This window comes from Salmo salar, chromosome 16, assembly GCF_965601325.2.
Source record: "Salmo salar chromosome 16, fSalSal1, whole genome shotgun sequence".
Taxonomy (NCBI): domain Eukaryota; kingdom Metazoa; phylum Chordata; class Actinopteri; order Salmoniformes; family Salmonidae; genus Salmo; species Salmo salar.
Window position 1 is genome coordinate 64,097,402 of NC_138306.1, and position 23,370 is coordinate 64,120,771.

Below are 23,370 nucleotides of genomic sequence, written 5' to 3' on the forward strand. Positions count from 1 at the left end.
GCACACACACACACACACACACACTCACACTCCACAGCCCTGCTGGCCCCCTCTTCAAGCCACTAGTGGAAAGCAGCCAGTTGGAACCAATTGTCAACATCTTCATACGGAGCGAGAAACGGAAGGCAGGAGGGAGGGAGGGGGATGGATAGAAAGACAGAGAGAATGTCTTGTGCAGAGCTCGGACACATCTCCCTGTGGTGCCATCAGCTTCAAGGGAAACACAGCAGAGACGGCAGCGTTGTGCCAAAAGCACAAGCACCGGGACAGAGAGAGAGAGGGACAGAGAGAAGGCAAATGGATCATCTCAGGATGAGTTGAGCTTCTCTCGCTACTTTTTCTCTTTCTCTCTCTCTCTCTCTCTCTCTCTCTCTCTCTCTCTCTCTCTACAGTAGGTCTCCATTTGTTATTCTTTGTTTTCTCTCCATCTTGTTTTTAGAGAAGTGTTTTTCATCTGGGAGACTCAGCCCAGTCTGACGCTATCTCCTTCCACTGCTCTGCACACACTCACACACACTCCCTCTCTTTCGCGGTGACCCCATTCTTCTCCGGAGGGTCATCAATAGTTAAATATCCATGGTGCCTCTGTCCCGCCGGTGTCCATCCGCTCCAGGCATTTTGACCGTCACATAAATGTGGGAGGGGTTCCGGGGTGTGTATATGTGTGAAGTGGTGCAGTAGGGCTAGGGTAGGGTGGGTCAAGGGGTTCGTTCGGGGGGTTCGTTATAATTTCATGACCTGCCACACGAGGAGACAACATGCGATGTTAATTATTTAGCCCTCTTTGCCCTGTGTGCTGAGTAGGGGCGGAGCTAGACTGGTTACCCCCCCTATTCCTTCCCGTCGTCAGGCAGATTACAAGGTTTGCCCAGACGACTGGCTGAATGACACCCACAGTCTGCCAGAGCAACAATGGCACATCCCATACCATCACATACAATAACACACTCATGTCATTTGCATGAACACATATGATGTGCATAGAGCATACACATGCTCTAACAAAAACTCATGCACACTCATATACCCAAACATCAACTCTAACCCACACACACACACACACACACACACACACACACACACACACACACACACACACACACACACACACACACACACAAAACTTTATGACCCTTCACCTGTTTCCAGCAAATGTCCAGGTGTCTAATGAGCTGAATGACCTTTGACCCTGCTGATAGGGTAATTGAGGTCAGGGGTAAGGATGTAACTAGAGAGAGGAAGAGGAAACAGAGGGGACTGGGGATGTCTGCAGCACGACTCTCCTTCTCCTATCTCTCTCTCTCTCTCCTCTCTCTCTCTCTCTCTCTCTCTCTCTCTCTCTCTCTCTGTCTCTCTCTCTCTCTCTCCTCTCTCTCTCTGTCTCTCTGTCTCTCTGTCTCTCTCTCTCTCTCTCTGTCTCTCTCTCTCTCTCTCTCTCTCTCTGTCTCTCCTCTCTCTCTCTCTCTCTCTCTCTCTCTCTCTCTCTCTCTCTCTCTCTCTCTCTCTCTCTCTCTCTCTCTCTCTCTCTCTCTCTCTCTCTCTCTCTCTCTCTCTCTGCTCTCTCTCTCTCTCTCTCTCTCTCTCTCTCTCTCTCTCTCTCTCTCTCTCTCTCTCTCTCTCTCTCTCTCTGTGTGTGTTTCTCCCTCTCTCATATCCTTCTTTATTTTCTAAAAACTCGCCCTCATGCCCCCCCCCCCCAAAAAAAAATACAAAAATAATGTTGAATGTGTCTGACATCACAAAATGAAGTTCTAAAATGTAGTTTTAAGTCTGAGGACAAATCTGTGTGGCGAATGGTGGTTTGGGCCGTTAAAAGACAAGGGACATTATCTCTATACCATCTGGCAGTAGGTGAGAACTGGCTATGTTTACTTCTGGAGGGCGGTTTGTGGTTTGGACTCATGGGTGTTAGGTTAACACACACACACACATGCGTATGAGCATACACAGTACACAGGGCCAAACAAAATACCGGGGGACAGAGTGGCCTCGGACACAGGGAGAGGAAGATCGGAAGAGATAGAGAGAGTGAAAAGACTGTAATGAGGAAGAGAGATGGAGGAAGAGAGAGTGAAGGAAAGGTTGGTAGAATGATTATAGCCTCAGATACATAGAGAGAAGAGAAAAGAGAGGAGAGGAAAATATATTACAAATAGTCAGAGAGAAGAAAAGACAAGGAAGGTTATAGAGAGGGAAAGCGAGAGAATTGCCATAGACACAGACACAAAGGAGAAGAGCGAAAGAGACGCATTGAAAGCACATTCAAGTATTTGACTATAGGCCTGCATTGCATATGGCAATAGGCCGGCATTTCATGCAAAAACATGGCTTTAAATAAGACTTATTAAAACCTCTTGCTCTGGCGCCCTCTGTGGTCAGATGGTGTAACGACTCTCCATGGCTGTCAATCTGGTGCATTTTAGGCCACAATACATGTTTCTACAGTGTCTGTGTCCCAAATGGCACTCTATTGCCTTTGTAGGGCCCTGGTCAAATGTAGTGCACTACATAGGACATAGAGTCCCATTTGGAACACAGTCAGTGTCTGCTTTAACTGATATTAAGCTTTTGCCTGTGGTCCTTTCTTCCTCTGAGTTCCTCTTATATCTGGAGCTGGACCGTCCAAACTGGGGGGTCTGGGTGTGTTATCGCATCCCAGAGGACGGTCTTGTGGTTTCCTGTGTCTCTCTGTGGTTTCAGACTGGCAATGAGCCTCACCGGAGAGAAAGAGGGGGAGGTGGACAGAGAATGGAGAGCGAGTAGAGAGAGAGTAGAGAGAGAGTAGAGAGAGAGAGAGAGAGAGAGAGAGAGATGTTTTGATGGGGTGTGATTGGTGGAAGACCTCCAGACCGGATAGAGGGATAGGACATGAGGTGGGTCAGACGTCTCTCACCATTGGTTCCTTCCACGAGCATGAGGGGACGTCTGTTGTCTGTCTGTGTCCTTCCCCTAAACTCTCCTACAGTCACATTTACCCTCTGACCTCTAACCTCTCTCCCTGAGGGGTCAAGAGAGGAAGGGAGGTGTAAGGAGTGGGGTGGACGTTCAGGACGCATGCCACAGGAAGTAATCCCTGGTCTTGTCCTGCCCTCCTGCGGAGACTTCCTGTTATTGTTACAGAACGCCCAATCCTGTCCGACCTTGCCCTGTCATGTCCATCAAGCATTTCTGTCCACTGTTCAGTCCCCCCAGGGTGGTAGTGTGTGTGGGCGGTGTGGGAAGGGGAGTGTGTGTGTGTGTGTGTGTGTGTGTGTGTGTGTGTGGTGTGTGTGTGTGTGTGTGTGTGTGTGTGTGCGTGCGTGCGTGGTGCGTGCGTGCGTGCGTGCGTGCGTGCGTGCGTGCGTGCGTGCGTGCGTGCGTGCGTGCGGTTGTGGGTGTGTGTTTGGGATGTGTGTGTGTTCGTTGCGTGTGTGTGTCTGCCCTTCCAAACCCCTACCATCCCTCACCTTTTGCCCCACAAACACAGACAGACAGCTGGGTGGGTGTCATTGGATCTGTGTTTAGGTTGTCTGTGCTTAGCTGGGGCTCTGTGTGTGTGCAGCGAAGCGAGACTCACTGCGGGCTATGGATGTGTGAGGTAGAGAGAGATTGCGAGGAAGAGAGAACTGAAAACTTGGTCGCACACTTTTTCACTTTTTGTAAAGAATAAAGTCCCAAGATTGTTGTTTGGAATGTGAAGACAAAAATCCCCTCTTTTTGACACGCACAGCTCATAGCTCCACGCACCTGCAGATTTAGTTTACATTTACATGTTGGTAATTTAGCAGATGCTCTTATCCAGAGCGATTTACGGTCAAGAAATTGAGCGCAGCAATCATCTCCTTTCACTGTGTCACTCACTCATTCACTCATCCCCATCGCGCCGGCTGATGCATCGGGCAGCAACAAAGGCTACCCACTTCTGTTGGTGCTTGGCCATCTTCAACACTGTGCCCTAGCACTGCTCGGTGTGTGTGTGTGTGTGTGTGTGTGTGTGTGTGTGTGTGTGTGTGTGTGTGTGTGTGTGTGTGTGTGTGTGTGTGTGTGTGTGTGTGTGTGTGTGTGTGTGTGTGTGTGTGTGTGTGTGTGTGTGGTATAAAATGTGCGTGGTATCTACGGATTGGTATAAACGTCTAACCATATACCTCTCTCTGTGTGTTCTCCAGATGTTCCATGCGAACACAGACCCATCTGAGGTGGTGTTGAACCGCATACCCCAGCCCGTCTTAGCCCGCTTCGTACGCATCCGGCCTCAGACCTGGAAGAACGGCATTGCCCTGCGTTTCGAGCTCTACGGCTGCCAGATCATAGGTGTGTGTGAGAGGGAGCCACGGGGAAAAGAGATGTTTCAGTTATTTTGCCTCAGATACTTGAGGCATCCTTTACATTCTATCCTCTGTCCCACTGCACGTCAAAACAGAGTCTTTTTGAGAGACAAAATGTGTTCCAGCATCTCTTGCTCTGTCAGTGAAGAAACTTAATAAAATCCCCTTAGAAGAAATGCCAGCCAGTTTATGCATTAACTACGCAGTAACATGAGCGCACACACACACACACACACACGCATACATAAGAACTTCCGACAGCAACCAGAGCATTAGTCTAATCAAAGTTTTACTCTGTTCTCAGCCAGCCAGCACATCTCCAATCACTTCATCTTTTCCCTCGCTCTCATTCTCTCGATCTTTCCACTATGATTCTGCTCTCCTTCCCCCTCCTAAATTTCTCCCTCGTAATCATTATTTTCTCTCACTTTCATTTTCTCTCTCATTCCATACTCTGTTCTTGCTTTTCACTCTTTCTCCCTCTCTCGCTCCCTCTCCACCTACTCCAATTCTCTCTATCAATAGCCTTTCTTTCCCTCTGAATAATTCTCCGTCTCTCCCCTTTTCCCTCCTCCGCTCCCTCTCCTGCCCTTTAAACTGTTTTTGACTTCAGGATATCAACCTACTTTCTCTCAACCCCTACAATCTCGCAGATGCAGTATGTCACAAGAAAGGGTCACAATCAATCATTCATGACACTCTTGTTCACTTGTAAATCTTGAACTGTGATTCACAGAGGGAGAGAGAGTACCACGCGTTAGCTAGTATTGCAAGTGCATGTTAGACTGGCTCTCACCGTTCAGGTGCACACATAGTCACTTGAAGACAAGCATGATGACCTCACGTCGATGCATACACACACACACATACATTTCTGTTGCCATTTATCCATAATTTACATTCGTTGCGAGTGCTGTGACATAACAGCATGAAACTTTGATCTGTGTGCTCTTAAACCGTCAACCCTACTAATGCTCTCCTCTCTTCTCCTCCTCTCTCGCTTTCTCCTCTCTCGGTCTCACTCCCTCTGTCTCGTCTTGTCTCTGGTCTTCTCTCCCCTGTTTCTCCCTCGGGTCTCTTCCTCGCTAATCTCCTCTACTGTCCTCTTTCTCTCTCTCTTTCCCCTACCATTCTCCCTCGCTCTTTCTTTCTTCTCTCTCCTAGTTCCACCTCTCTCTCCTCCTCCTTTTTTTATTTTTTATTTTATTGTATCATCTCCTGTAACCCCTCCCCTTCTCTCCCACCTTCTCTCTCATTGCTTCTTTTACAGATAATATGTGAGGGTTGAAATGTGATAGTTTTGTGTAATGTATGACATTGACCCAATAAAGGGGATTTTGATAAATAATTTCCCTCCCCACTCCCCCTCCCTTCCCCGTCCCTCTCCCCACTCATCTTCTTCCCTAACTTCAGATGCTCCGTGTTCAGAGATGCAGGGCCTCCTCTCTGGCCTGCTCCCCGACGCCCAGATCTCAGCCTCGTCAGCTCGAGACATGCTGTGGTCCCCAGGGAATGCCCGCCTGGTGGGCAGCCACTCAGGCTGGTTCCCCGGCCCCGCTCAGCCCCTGGCTGGGGAGGAGTGGCTCCAAGTGGACCTGGGTGTCCCCAAGACTGTCGGGGGGATGATCACCCAGGGGGCGAGGGGCGGAGAGGGGACAAGCAGCACGGACAACAGGGCCTTTGTGAGGAAGTACCGCGTGGCTCACAGTCTAGATGGGAAGGACTGGGGGTTCGTTATGGACAGCAAGACCAGCCTGCCCAAGGTGGGTGTGGGGGAGGGGGACGTGTGTAGGGGTGGGGGTGATGTTGGGGTTGTGTGTGTGTCAGTGTAAAGTATGGATTATACTCATTTAAATAATCTACATACAGATTTTTGCCACAGTACATTTCAATATTTCTGCTTTATTTCTGTGTGTGTGTTGCAGATATTTGAGGGGAATACCCACTACGACACCCCTGAGCTACGGCGTTTTGAGGAGACCCTGGCCCAGTTCATCAGGATCTATCCAGAGAGGTGGTCTCCGGCCGGGATCGGGATGAGAGTGGAAATATTGGGCTGTGATGTGCCAGGTAAGCCCGCGGTATTCTATTAACATTCCCGGCTTAGACACATGTACACTCCTCTCCCCACCGGAGACCGGGGTTCAATCCCCGCTCCAAACGTTCAATCTGTTTCTCATAACTGCCAAAATATCCTACAAATATACACTACCGTTCAAAAGTTTGGGGTCACTTTAGAAATGTCCTTGTTTTTGAAAGAAAAGCAACAAAACAATTTCCATTCAAATAACATCAAATTGATCAGAAATGCAATGTAGACATTGTTAATGTTGTAAATAACTAAATTAGCTGGAAACGGCTGATTTTTTTTTTAATGGATATCGACTTAGGCGTACAGAGGCTCATTATCAGCAACCATCACTCCTGTGTTCCAATGGCACGTTGTGTTAGCTAATCCAAGTTTATCATTTTAAAAGGCTAATTGATCAGTAGAAAACCCTTTTGCAATTATGTTAGCACAGCTGAAAACTGTTGATCTGATTAAAGAAGCAATAAAACTTGCCTTCTTTAGACTAGTTGAGTATCTGGAGCATCAGCATTTGTGGGTTCGATTACAGGCTCAAAATGGCCAGAAACAAAGACCTTCCTTCTGAAACTCGTCAGTCTATTCTTGTTCTGAGAAAGGAAGGCTATTCCATGCGAGAAATTGCCAAGAAACTGAAGATCTCGTACAACGCTGTGTACTTCTCAATTCACAGAACAGCTCTAACCAGAATAGAAAGAGGAGTGGGAGGCCCCGGTGCACAACTGAGCAAGAGTACAAGTACATTAGAGTGTCTAGTTTGAGAAATAAATGCCTCACAAGTCCTCAACTGGCAGCTTCATTAAATAGTACCTGCAACGTCAACAGTGAAGAGGCGACTCCGGGATGCTGGCCTTCTAAGCAGAGTTGCAAAGAAAAAGCCATATCTCAGACTGGCCAATAAAAAGAAAAGATTAAGATGGGCAAAAGAACACAGAGACTGGACAGAGGAACTCTGCCTAGAAATCCAGCATCCCGGAGTCGCCTCTTCACTGTTGATGTTCAGACTGGTGTTTTGCGGGTACTATTTAATGAAGCTGCCAGTTGAGGACTTGTGAGGCGTCTGTTTCTCAAACTAGACACTCTAATGTACTTGTCCTCTTGCTCAGTTGTGCACCGGGGCCTCCCACTCCTCTTTCTATTCTGGTTAAAGACAGTTTGCACTGTTCTGTGAATAGAGTAGTACACAGTGTTGTACGAGATCTTCAGTTTCTTGGCAATTTCTCGCATGGAATAGCCTTAATTTCTCAGAACAAGAATAGACTGACGAGTTTCAGAAGAAAGGTCTTTGTTTCTGGCCATTTTGAGCCTGTAATCAAACCCACAAAAACTGATGCTCCAGATACTCAACTAGTCTAAAGAAGTCCAGTTTTATTGCTTCTTTAATCTGCTGTTTCCAGCTACAATAGTCATTTACAACATGAACAATGTCTACACTGTATTTCTGATCAATCTGATGTTATTTTAATGGACAAAAAATGTGCTTTTCTTTCAAAATCAAGGACATTTCTAAGTGACCCCAAACTTTTGAACGGTAGGGTATATTTTTAAAAAGTGTGTGTGCGTGCGTGTACTATATATCATCTGTGAGTCTACTGGATACACAATTAGGGAGTTGGAAAGCAAGTGGAAGTGGAAAAATCAGGGGAGTCTTGGAAAGAGTGAAGGTTAAAGTTACAGGGAGTGGAGAAAGGGTTGGACGGGTTTTGAGCAATCTGTCTCAAGGGTACCATGCACGCACACACTGCTGGTATGGTCTGCTATCCAGATGTGAGGTAGTAGACACATCTGGTCTCTCACTGCTCACTGCTCCCACTGGGCCTACGCAGGACACCTGAGCTGCAGCACCAGACAGTGGGCTCAGCGCACACACGCACACACACGCACACACACACACACACACACACACACACACACACACACACACACACACACACACACACACACACACACACACACAACACAACACCTTGGCTCCACCTATCACACAAACACACACACCCTCACTGCAAGCATACAGTACACACACACACACACACACACACACACACACACACACACACACACACACACACACACACACACACACACACACACACTCACACACACCTCATCTCCCCTGAGCTGGTTCTAGGCTCCTCTCTCTGTTCCCACCCTGACTAGGATGTTCAACACATACGCATAAACACACACAGACAGACACTGTAATGGCTCCTAATGGGCCTACACAGGACGTCTGTGCTGGAGTCTCAACACCTACACCTGCACACTGTAATCAGTGTTAGGGGAGAGCTTGTGTGTGCGTACTTGCGCGTCTGTGCGTAAGGTACACAAGCCCTGTTCGGTGGTGTAAGGAGGATGTGGACCTCTTAATATTTCATCCCACTCTTCTCTGACTCACTCACTATGCCATTAGAGAGGAGAAACAAGACCGGAACCCTCCATTAACACAGAACAAGAGGACACAAACACACACACGCTCTCTCTCTGTCAGAATAACAGGCTAGTGCCTTTTGTTAGGGACCCTCAGTACCACACCTATGATTGGCCTACATGAATGACTGACCAATGAGCTGCTTTCCTCCCCTCCCTACATCTCTCTCGCCTTGCTGTCCTATGTCACTCCCTCCTCACCCCATCACTTCCTGCTGCTGCCCCCAGTGGGGTCTACACATAGGCCCTGGGATTCAAACCGGCAACCCTTCACCTTGAGGCCACAGCCATCCCGATGTTAACCCTGCCACATGTAAAAGGCATTGAGACCAGGTGAAAGCCCTGTGTTAAAGCAATCCGTCACAGGCTTCTCTTTATTGGACATGGAGGATATCCCAGAGAGATGGAGGAGTTTAACACCACACTGGCGTTCAACAGAGCATTTGGTCCACAAGTGTTCACAGTGCTTGAGTGGGAGGGTTGGAGTGCTGTGCCTCGTAACACAGGAGGGAGGATTGTAAATCTTTTGTCACCCCTCCTTTTCTCTCTCTCTCCTCTCTCTCTCTCTCTCTCTCTCTCTCTCTCTCTCTCTCGCTGTTAAATCCCACACATGGCTCTGTTCTCTCCTCTCCTCTCTGTTCCCACCCTTAGGCATAGTGCGTGGGTCTGTAAATGTTTTTCTTCTTCTTATTTCCTCCACTCTCCTCTGCTGTTTCTCATCCCCCCCCCCCACCTCACACACATGGTTATGGGCTTTCAAAAAAAGCCCCCTGTAAAAGAAGACACCATGTCAGATATAAAGTTGAAATGTATTCGATTTATTTACACTTTATATACATCACAAGAAGAAAAAAAAGTTGGACATATTTTGGGGCATTTAAAAAAAAATAATGTTGATTAATTATGAATTTCTGAAATATATGAATAACATTCTGGGTTTTGATGAATAAATAAATTGGCCTGTCAACACATTTCATGGCTTAATACTGCATGCTGTTGTCTCCGGTTGCCTTGTCATCAACTACAATTAGGCAGGTGGCACGGAATATTATTTTCCTAGTCCGTTTGTGGATTGAATAGCATAGGCTACAGTAATGAGTAATAGCAACAGTAAAAAAAAACAAAAAAACAGCTGGTGTTTGCTCAATATGTTTGGAGTGTTGACGGTCATAATTGTTGTAATTGGCGTCAATGAATAAAGGCCTTTACGCATCGCACTTCAAAAAAATAGTAATATTAGGCTCCTGTGAATTGTCTTGTGTGTGTGAGGCACGTTCTCAATAAGCAATATGTCGCCTGGGCCTACCGTTGATATGGCGTTATAGGACTGAATCATTTGAATATGTTTGGAGGAGTGCATCTTTGCTAACTGGACAAGATGTGCTCTTTGGAATGGGGATGTATATAAGCCGAACAGAGTTGTCTATGCACTACAGGTAGGCCTATGTGAATTGGGAATAATGCAAAAGCAAGATGACTAAGAGTGAAACATTTCAGGGGCAGCAGGTAGCCTAACGGTTAAAGCGTTGGGCCATTAACCGAAAGGTTGCTGGATCAAATCCCCGAGCTGACAAGGTAAAAAATCTGTCCTTCTGCCCCTGAACCAGACAGTTAACCGTCCACGCAGGCTATATGCCCATCATGGAAAGATAGATTAGATAATCCGGTGACAATCGTATTTAGAAACAGATTCCTGTAACAATTGCTTGTTTTCTGTTTAGTTTGATTAAAAAACAAGCCCATATAGGCTACCCTTACCCTACTATAACGAAACAGCAATGTAGGCCGACATTGTAAATAACATTTTGTTCTTAACTGACTTGCCTAGTTAAATAAAGGTTAAATAAAAAAAATTAAAAAACATTTAGAAACCTTTTATGGATAGGCTACTTGGCTAATGCATGGCCAGGATAAGAAAGACACCAGACAAATTGCTGTAGGACCAGCTTTCGTTATAGTAGGGTAAAGTTGGCCTATAAGGGCTTGTTTTTTAATCAAACTAAACAGAAAACAAGCAATTGTTACAGGAACCTAATTTAAGTGTTTCTAAATATGATTGTCTTCGGATTATATAATCTATCTTTCCATGATGGGTATGTAGCCTGCGTGGAGGGGTTTTTACGCACATCCAAAATAATAACAGGAGCTGGCTAAAATAATGTACAATAGTACATAGATTAAAAAGGGGATGTCTGCTCACTGTTTTGCTGCTCCCAAACTTGATGTTTTAATAAAGCTTTGGTGATTAAGATTTATTTAAAAGTGAGCGAATGGATTGGGCAGGACAAAAAAAAACCTGAGGCTATGCTTGGTTTTTAATAAAATTAAATGGGGAAAAAAACGCTTACGGGCACAAAAAGTACATATATCTTGTTTTCCATACGCATATGGGTACTGTGCGTCATGGCTGCATTTCTGCTGTCAAAATCCATGCCATAAACAATCGTGTTATTGCTAAAACCAGCTTTTGGTTGGTCTTAAATATCCCCACGAACGCCGCCTGAAATTGGCACTTTGGCGCACGTTTTTAAGGACACAGCTAAAATATTGACACCCCTCCCACCTCAGCACAAGCAAGCTCATATAAACCAGGTAAATGACCAATCCTGGCGCTAGGGTTTGAAAATAGAAGAGCGCCGGCTTTATCAGGTCGAAATTGCAAAAGAGCGTGCGTTTGACAATTGCGCTGGTTTAATGCGTGCGTGCGTGCGTGTGTGTGTGCGTGTGCGTGCGTGTGTGTGTGTGTGTGTGTGTGTTTTACAGAGGCTCTTTACATAATTGACTTTTTTTTTTTCTTGCTCAAATTTTGTTGAGTCAGATTGTTCAGAGAGAGCTATGGCTGTTTTCCAGAAGAGAAGGAGCAGAGTAGGGGGCTGGGGGGGATTGAGAACAGTGAGAAAGGGGAAGGGGGTGGAGCGTTGTTCACTGTATTCTCTGTAACATGACAGTTCCCCTGGTGCCGTTTGTATCTGTAGGACTGCTGATTTAGGATCGGGTTTTTCATTTTAGATCACAGTAAATGACATAACATAGTTTGAGGGCTGAGTAGATCCTAAAAAAAAAGTCGCTTCCTCATCCTCCTCGACTGCGCAGTACCCCCTGTATATGGCTTCCCTATTGTTATTTTACTAATGCTGTTTAATTATTTGTTACTTAAAAAACATTTTTTTTACTTAACACTTTTTCCTTAAGAACTACTTAAAGCATTGTTGGTTAAGGGCTTGTAAGTAAGCATTTCACTGTAAGGTCACCTGTTGTATTCGGCGCATGTGACAAATCACATTTGATTTGAAGGGGCTGTTCCTACATGAGGGTCCCTCTCCCTGCATGAGGAGGCCTTCTGATGCATGAGGGGACTCTCTACCTGAATAAGGAGGCCTTCTCCCGCATGAGGGGATCCTCTCCCTGCACAATTAGTCCTTCTCCTGCTTCTGCTGCATGAGGAGGCCGTCCTGCACGAGGAGGCCTTCTGCACAAGGAGAAAGGACAGTGGTACTGTATAAGGGCCGGCCTCTCGGTGCAGCTCTGTAGCTGTTTCCTCACACGTGTCAAGGAGTGGCGAGCCCTCGGGGAGAGGCAGGCAGGTCATAGCTCCTCGTCTCTCTCCCGTTACCCCTGACACCTCTGTCATACACGCACACACAGACACAGAGAAACACACACACCCCTGTCACACCCCACAAAGGTCAAGCCGTTTCCACTGTGACAAGGCCTGACCTTTGAAAGCACAGAGATGCAATGGCTTGGAGGAAAGGCTTGCACTAAGAGAGATAAAATAACAGGATACACGGTCCTCGGATGTGAAAAAGGTTAGGGAGGAGTAGGGGGTTAACGTATTTCCGGTGGGGTCCCCATAGCTCCTTGGTGATTAAAATCTGATCGGCCAACTAATTGCCTCAGTAAAGGGTGTGACATTAATGTTAGCCTAATGTCACGCAGTCAGAGACCTCAACAGCTGGGCGCTATTCTTTCATGTTGCGCTATTTTAGCTGTGTTTTTTTCCTCACAAGCGGTTGTGTCACGGTAAAATGTCAAAGGATCAGTCAACTATGGTGTCCGTATTAGGACAGCCTCAGTCCCAGCAGGACTCGTTTCAACCTGTCCTGATATGGACAACGTCATCAACTTCCCTCCGTGTTTGTTGACGTCTGTGTTTCTCAAACGCCGCTAAACGCTAATAGCCATGCCCAGGAAGCATCATCACACTGACGTAGCAATTAGCTAGCAGCTATGTTTTTGGACTGCAGATGCATCCAGATTCTGCGCTAGCAGTGTTGCTTTCCAGATGTTCGAGTTTGGTGTGTCTCTCTAGTCATTGCACTCTCCTAAATGACATCTTGGGGAAAGTATGAATGCTTGGGGGGGAAAAAAAGGTTTTGCCATCTTGGATACAGATTTTTACATAGAAATGAACAGAAAGCACAAGTTGAACGTACATTATACTCTAAGGCAGAGGTTCCCAGACTTCTGGAACAGAGTCTGGAATAGAGTTTCCACACATTTCCATGATGCATGATAATATGATTAGGACCTTGGTTAGATTGTGGTTAGAAAGCAGAGATGACACAAACCTTTCCCCTCTGTCATTGCATAACGGAACCAGGGTTGTCCCATCTGGTCCCAATAGCATGGCCACTTATCACAATAACATTCCTATTGCAGTCTGTAGACCATGTGCCGCTGGAAGGTGTGTGTGTGTGTGTGTGTGTGTGTGTGTGTGTGTGTGTGTGTGTGGTGTGTGTGTGTGTGTGTGTGTGTGTGTGTGTGTGTGTGTGTGTGTGTGTGTGTGTGTGTGTGTGTGTGTGTGTGTGTGTGTGTGTGTGTACGTGCATGCTCGTGTGTGTGTGTGTGTGTGTGTGTGTGTGTGTGTGTGTGTGTGTGTGATCATCCATTCGAAGGTGAACTAGCTAGGCCCATTCATCACCCATGGAGCCAGTGGTGTCTGGCCTGTCCTGACTGGGCCCCAGCCAATGGTCTGACTGGGCTGTGGATGGAGGTGGAGACAGTGGAGACGGTCGAGACCCATGGAGGGAGGGAGATGTCTGGGCTAACAGACCCATGGAGGGAGGGAGATGTCTGGGCTAACAGACCCATGGAAGGAGGGAGATGTCTGGGCTAACAGACCCATGGAAGGAGGGAGATGTCTGGGCTAACAGACCCATGGAGGGAGGGAGATGTCTGGGCTAACAGACCCATGGAGGGAGGGAGATGTCTGGGCTAACAGACCCATGGAGGGAGGGAGATGTCTGGGCTAAGAGACCCATGGAGGGAGGGAGATGTCTGGGCTAACAGACCCATGGAGGGAGGGAGATGTCTGGGCTAACAGACCCATGGAGGGAGGGAGATGTCTGGGCTAACAGACCCATGGAAGGAGGGAGATGTCTGGGCTAACAGACCCATGGAAGGAGGGAGATGTCTGGGCTAACAGACCCATGGAAGGAGGGAGATGTCTGGGCTAACAGACCCATGGAGGGAGGGAGATGTCTGGGCTAACAGACCCATGGAAGGAGGGAGATGTCTGGGCTAACAGACCCATGGAAGGAGGGAGATGTCTGGGCTAACAGACCCATGGAGGGAGGGAGATGTCTGGGCTAACAGACCCATGGAGGGAGGGAGATGTCTGGGCTAACAGACCCATGGAGGGAGGGAGATGAGCCAGTCACTTCGTCTGGGAGGGAGGGAGGGAGGGAGGGAGGGAAGGAGCGTGGGAGATGACCTCAGACTCTTATCTAGGTATGTGGAGTAAGCACTAGTCTATGAGAAGCAGAGATTGAGAAAATGTATTCATGGGCAAACTGTTGATTAGGCAGAAAGCTGTGGTCACATTCACAGTGCGGTGTTGTTTCATTGAGTATGCTTCATTGAGTGTGTTTAATTTTGAGCGTCTTGGATGTAACTGACAACACTTATGTGTTGTGCCTCCATAGAAACCAGCACGCTGGCTGACACAGCCACGCCGACTTTGTCTGGTCCAATGGAGAGTAGCACTGCCCAGCGGGCGGGCAGAGGTGAGTGTCTGTAAGCATGCTGTGTGGAAATGTTGCATATAGATACTTTATGTTTGTATAATATTATAGAATGTTTGATGATTGATGTCTCTCTCTCTCTCTGTGTCTTTCTCCGTCCCTCTCCCACCCGTTCTCTCCAGGAGCTAGCTCCTCCCCTCCGTCAATGGGTGGTGTGTGTGACTTTGAGCAGAGTCTGTGTGGCTGGACTCACGACCTCAGCGCCCCGCTCCATTGGTCCCTCCACAGCAGCTCCAAAGCCCCAGCCCAGGGCCCCAGCCTGGACCTCGCTCTGCCCCCCACCGGTGAGTCTCCCTGAGCATAGCACAGCTAGCTTCCCCCCATAAGTCAGGGTTGGCAATGGTGGTTCACAACGACCATGTTCAGAAGGCAAGAAAGAGGTTATATAGCCACTTGGCCTCATTTAGCTTGATGTACAGTAAAGAACTTGCTTGGTGTTTGTAAACATGTGGATGTACAAAAACTCTGTTTGAGCCCCAGCCGAGGCTGATTTTGTGACTTATAAACACACACAACCACATAGACCTACACACACACACACGCACACACTTATGACGTGTAACTCATCCACTCTGCTCTATGTGACTGCGCGACAACTCTGTGATGCTAACGGGTTGTTCCGGTAGCGTTCTGGGCAGGAAAAAGAACCGGTAGCACTTATTAACTACAGAGGCAAGAGATTCCAGAGGAAAAACCAGGAAAACCATATTCCCAGCCGCGCATTCCTGCCCCTCGATTACCTTGCAGGCAAATCTCTGGCTCCCTAAGTAGCCTCCCATGTACTTAGAGCAATTATTAAGTTCCCTTTATACATACCCCGCAGATCAAAAAAGAGTGAAGCTTTTGGCATATTAATTAAAGATATGAGCAGTTTGGAGTTTTTCTTTTAGGTTTTCTTACACTGACCGTGCTATAAATGGCATCCTATTCCCTATATAGGGCACTACTCTTGACCAGGTCCCTATGAGCCGGTCCTATGGGTCCTGGTCAAAAGTAGTGCACTATAATAGGGAATAGGGGGCCATTTGGGACTCCGCCAAATGGGGGTTAAAGGGATTGTTATCCTGACCTTGTTTTAAAATTCATTGGTTTTGCTATATTTCGAATGGGGCCCATGAAATATTTAACAAGCTGCAGCTGTGAAGAATTAAAGGGGGAGTTTCAGGACCTGCTCGCGCTCAAAGTGGTTCGGAATCTCTGATGTCACCTGGGCTTTAGATCGGGGGATCCCTGGGTATGTAGGTCGAGGATTGTAGCCAAATCATCCAATCGGATCGCTCTGTTAGTGGTTAGCCTAAGAGAGAGGTTCTCTCTCTCTCTATCACTCATTCTCCCTTTCTTTCGCTCTCATTTCCCTTTCTATCTCTCTCATTTCCCTTTCTATCGCTCTCATTTCCCTTTCTATCTCTCTCATTCTCCCATTCTCTCTCTCTCTCTCACTGTCCCACACTCCCCCCCCTTTCTCTCTCTCCCTCCCCCTCTCTCCCTCCCTCCCTTCCTTTGTCTCTCTCGTGATCCAGAAAACCCAGACCCAGTAACCTCTTGATCTCTCTCTCTAAAATGTAAAAACATAACAGCTGGAGAACTAGCCCCGTAGCATATCAACGCGTGGTGCCTGCGGCGTCGATAATGAGGCCTGTGTTTGTAGATTGAGTTATTTTTGTCTTCGCTCGCTGCAGGAGACTGCTGAGAAAATGGATTAATAATGCTGTTGCATCATATCACGTGAATGCGCCCCTCTCGATTATGAGCTGTCTGCTGAACAAGCTGCGGAACAATGGGGGGAGCTTTCAGAGACGCCGGGTTCACCCGAGGTGTAGGGAGAGGGGGGCCTCTGCGAACGCATTAAGATCCGTTTGATAAAGTGGGGATGTTTTCTGTGTGGTGAAGACACACACATACACACGTGCAGACGTACGGACGCATGCACGCACTCGCGCACACACACTCGTACACACATATACACACAGTCACACACACACACTTGCATTCACACACTCGCGCACGCACACACTCACACACAGACACCAATAGACAGTGCTGTATGGTGCTGCATGGGAGGGCTCCTTACAAACACACACACACTGATGTGACACACACACTAGAGAGCAGAGGGGGGCTGTCATCGTGACAGACTATTAGGGTGGCTACACACACATGCACATACTGCACAGTATAATACACACTTGAATGTACTCAAGCTTTCTCTCCCTCTCACATACAATACAAACTTCAGTCGTCCCCCAGATTTAAGTTAGGTACAAATTGTAGAGTGTACATTTCCTTGATAAAGTGTTAAATTCATTACAAGTGAGTTATCTGCATTTACATCATGGATACTGATTGCTGTCCTTATACAGGTGGTCTAAACCTTTAATATAATCAAATAAATGATTTAGTTCCCTCCACGACAGCACATTCTTTTACGACGAACATGTAGCCACAGTAACCACCATAACTTGGACACAAAAGAGCCATGCTGAATTTAGTTTGCAATCAATCCAACATTTATTTTTCTATGAAAAATAGTCAAGCTTGTGGTTCTACAGCTTCTTATGCTGTGATCCACACATCAAAGTCTCTGTGATGGACTGAGTCTTTTGGCTGTGACACAGACCCTCCATTTTCGGGAAAAATGACCCTTAAGAGTCTCTCACATTTACATCCTCCTCCTCTTGGGGTCAAACACCTGGCAAGTGCTGCTGCTCCTCATGTCGCCACCATGTCTCTTAGTGAAGGCTGCTGATTGGCTGTTGGAGACTGCTGTCTGGCTAGTGGATAATTGTTTAGTGGTTGTCTGGCTCGATGGCCAAAATATAGCGGCATTCTGCTGGCTAGATGACCAAAATGTAGCGGCTGCTGATTGGCTGGGCCAGACTGTTGTCTTGGTAGTGGCTGCTGATTGGCTGGGCCAGACTGTTGTCTTGGTAGTGGCTGCTGATTGGCTGGGCCAGACTGTTGTCTTGGTAGTGGCTGCTGATTGGCTGGGCCAGACTGTTGTCTTGGTAGTGGCTGCTGATTGGCTGGGCCAGACTGTTGCCTGCCAAGTGGCTACTGATTGGCTGTTGTCTTTCACCTCCACAGCAACATTGACATCCATTGGCTCCACATCCTGATGACAATGCACTTGATTGTTGTTGTTGATCTGGGGCCCCTCTTTCCAGTCCATAAAAGTTTCCTGGTCTTGTCCATAGCTGGAGTTTAGCTGGAAGGTGGCAGGGGCTGAGTTGGGCTGGAACGGGCATGCAGGTTGGGTATTCAAAAATCCACTTTGCCATTGTCCCTGCAACGAATCAATCAATAAATCACATTGTACTTATAAAGCCCTTTTTACATCAACATTTGTCACAACGTGTTTTAGAGTAACCCGGCCTAGGCCCAGGGCTCTGGTCAAAAGTATTTCACTAGCTATATAGGGGATAAGTTGCCATTTCAGACTACTCACTATAATCTAGGCCAAACAAACCTGGTTCAGGTCCTGGTAGGTAGCCACTCCAGGCACGGGAGGTCCTCCAGTCATCTGTGTGATCAGCCATGAGGCGAGAAGGTCCATCCTCAACACTAACCAGATGAACTGGTCCAAAGGGAAGGGATGGAGGGGCCCAAACTGGCTCAGATATTGGAGATAGTCCATTATTGAAAGAATTTGGGAGTAATTATATATTTTTTAATTGTTCAGAGCAGATAGCAATGTGATAGGCAATGCTTTCAAGTGCCTAAATGATTTGGTTGACCTCTAGAACGTTGCTTCACAGGTGTTCTGATGACATCACAGATGCATCACAATCGAGGACTATGACATTGTGCACTGTTCTCAAGTTCTTCGAATTCTATTTCTATGGTCCAGCTTCAACTAAAAAGCAATGAAGGCCATTCCTTAATAAAAATGTGTTTTCTATGAAATAGATAAAATAAATGTTTTCTATGAAGCTGGCGAAACGTAATCACCAAACAATTCGTATACGGAGCTATAGATGCACGGACTGAAAGTCCATTGGGTCAAAATGATCATTTTAATCATATTTTGAAGATAGACATTGTTTTCAATTTACACCTGTTGCCTGAGTACACGGGGCATAACATATACTATTTATATATATTACATAATTCCATGTCAGTTTGTAATATATAACGGTTTATACATGAACATTCAGCTGGAATATGGTGATGCTAATATCCATAACTTCATTGTACCTAGTGCCTCTTGGACAATATTCACTCACACACACACACACACACACACACACGCACACACACACACACACACACACACACACACACACACACACACACACACACACACACACACACACACACACACACACACACAAAATGATTTTTATCTGTAGTTCCCTCACCTAACTGCTCTAACACACACTGCGATAAAGCACAGGTGATCTTGTCAGCAATGTGTTGATACTGGTCCGTAGCCCACTTAACTCTACACACACACACACCCACACCCTGTCAGGTTCATTCCCACAAAGGATTCCAAAGTCCACATCCAATTTACTAACTAAACATCCTCTTCTATGAACAACTGTCTGTGTTGAACCCAATGCTATTATGTAATGGGTCTACCTGAATACCAATGGGAATGGCTCCCTTGGGTTGGCTGTGAATGCATCACCTTCCCTTAGTGCTTGACTCTCTCACTGACCCTATTCTTCTGTTAGGCGTGTTTTGGTATGTATCATATCCCTGTGCTATTGTAAGTCTGACCTTGTAGTTGTGGTATTGTGTGGTTTTATTCTTGTGTGTGCAGATGCGCTGATGTGCGCACGTGTGTGTGTGTGTGTGTGTACACTCCCTCGTGTGTGTGCACGTGTGCCTATGTGTATGTATTTCCCATACGTGTCTATACATACTGTGTTCCCCTCACTGCAACATCTCAAGTCTGTAAACCCACCACTGCATTGTCTCCCTGCCCCACACAGACCTGAATAGCTACCTGTACATCGAAGCCAACCCCAAGACGGAGCGGCAGCGAGCCAGGATCCTAAGCCCCATGGTGGGACCCGACACGGGGCCTCTCTGCCTGCTCTTCTCCTACCAGCTGTGGGGAGAGGCCCAGGGCACCCTGCGCATCCTTCTCCGCGATGCCCATCACAAGGAGACCCTTCTCTGGGCACTCCGCGGCGACCAGGGCCCCGTTTGGAAGGAGGGTCGCACCATCCTGCCCCGATCCCCCAAAGAGTTCCAGGTATTCGGGCGTCAGCATGCTCCCCTCTCCCCTTCCATAAAAATGGTCTGTTGGAGTTAGCTGGAGAAGAGTTAGCTGGAGAAGAGTTAGCTGGAGAAGAGTTAGCTAATGAAGAGTTAGCTAATGAAGAGTTAGCTAATGAAGAGTTAGTTGGAGAAGAGTTAGTTGGAGAAGAGTTAGCTGGAGAAGAGTTAGCTGGAGAAGAGTTAGCTAATGGAGAGTTAGCTAATGAAGAGTTAGCTGGAGAAGAGTTAGCTAATGAAGAGTTAGCTAATGAAGAGTTAGCTAATGAAGAGTTAGCTGGAGAAGAGTTAGCTGGAGAAGCGTTAGCTGGAGAAGAGTTAGCTAATGAAGAGTTAGTTGGAGAAGAGTTAGCTAATGAAGAGTTAGCTGGAGAAGAGTTAGCTGGAGAAGAGTTAGCTAATGAAGAGTTAGCTGGAGAAGAGTTAGCTGGAGAAACAACTAGAAGTATATTACTAGTGGTTATGTGTTGCAGTGGTCCATATTCATGGTTATTGATTCCATGTATAAGATGTATCCCTGCATCTACATGTAGGTAATTTCCTTCTTCCTCCTCCTTCCCCTAATCTTCCTCCTCCTCATTCCCTTCCTCTTCCTCCTCCTCCTTCCCCTATTCTTCCTCCTCCTCATTCCCTTACTCTTCCTCCTCCTCATTCCCTTACTCTTCCTCCTCCTCCTTCCCTTACTCTTCCTCCTCCTCCTTCCCTTACTCTTCCTCCTCCTCCTTCCCTTACTCTTCCTCCTCCTCCTTCCCCTACTCTTCCTCCTCTTCCTCCTCCTTCCCCTACTCTTCCTCCTCCTCCTCCCCCTTCCCCTACTCTTCCTCCTCCTCTCAGGTGGTTATGGAAGGCTTCTTTGACCACGGAACCAAGGGCCATATCATGATCGACAACATCCGCATGAGTTCTGGTACACCTTTGGAGGAGTGCACACGTAAGTCTGCAGATTATACAAACATGTGTACACACACTCACTGCCACATATACATACATGTGCATACACACACATACATACATGTATATACACACACCTGACCCTCCAGTGCCCAGTTATTTTCCTCCGTCATCCCACCACCACACCACTCAACTTCTGTTCCCCCCTCTATCTCTCTCTCTCTCATTCCTTCTCTACCTCCGTCTCCTCCTCCTCCTCCTCTCCTCCCTTGGGGTCCCCGACCTGTCACTCCAGTTGTGCTTTAAACACCCCCCCCCCACACACACACACACACACACCACACCACACACACACCACACACACACACACACACACACACACACACACACACACACACAAACACACACCCCAAGTTCCTTCATCAGAATCTCGGGGATAGACTGACTGGTACTTCTGAAAGCTGGGGCGAAGAGATGAAAGGAGAGAGAATGAACGAAAGAGTGGAGTGTTATTCCTCTGCCAGAAAAAGAAAGGAAGAATAGAAAGTAGGCCAGAAACGCCCCGTGGGCCCCCGCGATGCTAATCTATGTTTCGTTAGATTTCTTCTTCTCCTCTCGTATATGTAAACAGAGCTTTCCAGAGCCGTCAAAGCAATAGATCCGGCACAGGTGTGTGTGTGAGTGTGTGTGTGTGCTGGGCTTTTTAATCTAGCCAGAGCAGGGGGGTTTAGGAGTGGGTCTTAAACAGATCACAGACAGACCGTGGGTTCTGAGCCAAAAACCTGCCATCATCGAGTTTGACTTCATAGAGTTGGGCTGTGTGTGTGGGTGGGTGGGGTGGGGGGGTTAGTGCGTGTGTACGGTAGTGTGGTTGTGAGACGAAAGATGAAAACCCGTCCTCCCTCTGTCAACCGGTGTGGAAGTGCCTCTCCCCCTCTCTACCCATTTTCTCCTTCTTCCTCATTCCCAAGGCATGCTGGGAGTGCTCTTATCAACCAGCGCAGTCGAGTTTGTTCACAGCACATTGGTGTTACAGCCAAAAAGGCTCCACTTCCCAAGTCACCCCTCTCGCAGGCCCCAATTCTTTTTGTTGCCATTCCAAGTCAATCAGACTGAACGTTGTGTGTGCAGTCAGCCAGCCAGACAGCAACCTTCCCCAGCTCAACTGGACTCCACAACTTTGAATGACTCAAACTTCACACAGTCGCCCTCCAAGTCTCCCAACTCACAATAACACACTCTTTGACATTGCATTCTACCCCAAGAACATACATACCTACAGGCTCTTTCATTCTATTTATTTTGAGTTGCAGTACTGAGAAAGTTGTCAATAGGCTGATATCAGTGCCAACAGAAATTGAATCCGAATTAAATTTGTTTAAATGTTTTTGGCTTACTTTCCTAGCTATTGTTCAGGTTATAAAGTCTTGTTTCTCTCTTTCAGAACCCTTTGCTTCCGTCCCTCCCGACATGACAGGTGAGTTTGCGCCCCTTTAGCCGTGTAATGATGTCACTTCCTGTGCAAATGTTTCCGCTTCCTGCTCGCTGCACTGCACTGTACAGCTTTGGCTAATGGGAGCTTTGCTTGATGGCACCCATGTGACAAGCCCAGTCCAATCAAAAGAAATGGGTGTGCAAGAGCTGTGTTCGCCACTTGATTAATGCTGCCTTGGTGACAAACGATTCCCAAAATCATCATCATCAGCATCCAGACATCATCAAACGACATCAGAGCCCACTGAATCCAGCAGAATCCAGTTTATTGCAGAGAACTTCATACTATTGCTTTGACATCCATGGTTTTAAAATAACTGTCTGCCTCAATAGAAATATTGGGAGAGCTATAGGGGATTGATGTTATTGCTTGATATAGCGTTTTTGGCTGCTGATTCCAATAAGATAAGAGCTTGGGAATTTGTGTGTGTGATGTGTGCAATTTCTTCCTCCACCGTGACGCACGCAAACATACACACAGACACACACAGACTCATATACACAACCACACACACATGCACGTACACCCACACAGACACACAAAACCACACATACAAAAACTCACACATACACACTTCCTAGTGAAACGTAATCAAATAGAGTGACTCAGCTGCGACGCCGGTGTCTCTCTCATCCTCTCAGCTCTGTCTAATGAGCGTGTGCACAGTGCAGTGGCAGGTACACGCACCATATCCCTCTGTAATTATGTGACATGGTCGCATACTCCGGGTGGCTTCAACTCTACACCGTACATGGAGTCTCTCAGCGATCTCTCACTTTCTCTCTCTCCCTCTCTCTCGGGCCCTTAAACTGCTGGTTTTGGTCAATTTTCTTAGCTTAGACCTAAGGGTGCTTGGAAACTGTTGTCGGCGTATGATTTCACAGACCTGTATGAATAGGAAGACGTTGTTAG

At 47.1% G+C, this 23,370-nt stretch overlaps 1 protein-coding gene across 2 annotated transcripts in view; it reads left to right on the top strand.

Annotated features, from left to right (window-relative positions):
- Positions 1-23,370, top strand: part of LOC106574325 (neuropilin-2) — a 64,185-nt gene that overhangs the window by 33,760 nt on the left and 7,055 nt on the right. For both annotated transcript variants that reach the window (XM_014150167.3, XM_014150168.3), the window contains exons 8-15: positions 4,146-4,290; positions 5,718-6,067; positions 6,230-6,374; positions 14,748-14,828; positions 14,969-15,130; positions 19,784-20,049; positions 20,907-21,003; positions 22,408-22,440. In XM_014150167.3, coding sequence (XP_014005642.1) covers positions 4,146-4,290; positions 5,718-6,067; positions 6,230-6,374; positions 14,748-14,828; positions 14,969-15,130; positions 19,784-20,049; positions 20,907-21,003; positions 22,408-22,440 — 1,279 coding nt within the window. The remainder of the gene's footprint in view (positions 1-4,145; positions 4,291-5,717; positions 6,068-6,229; positions 6,375-14,747; positions 14,829-14,968; positions 15,131-19,783; positions 20,050-20,906; positions 21,004-22,407; positions 22,441-23,370) is intronic.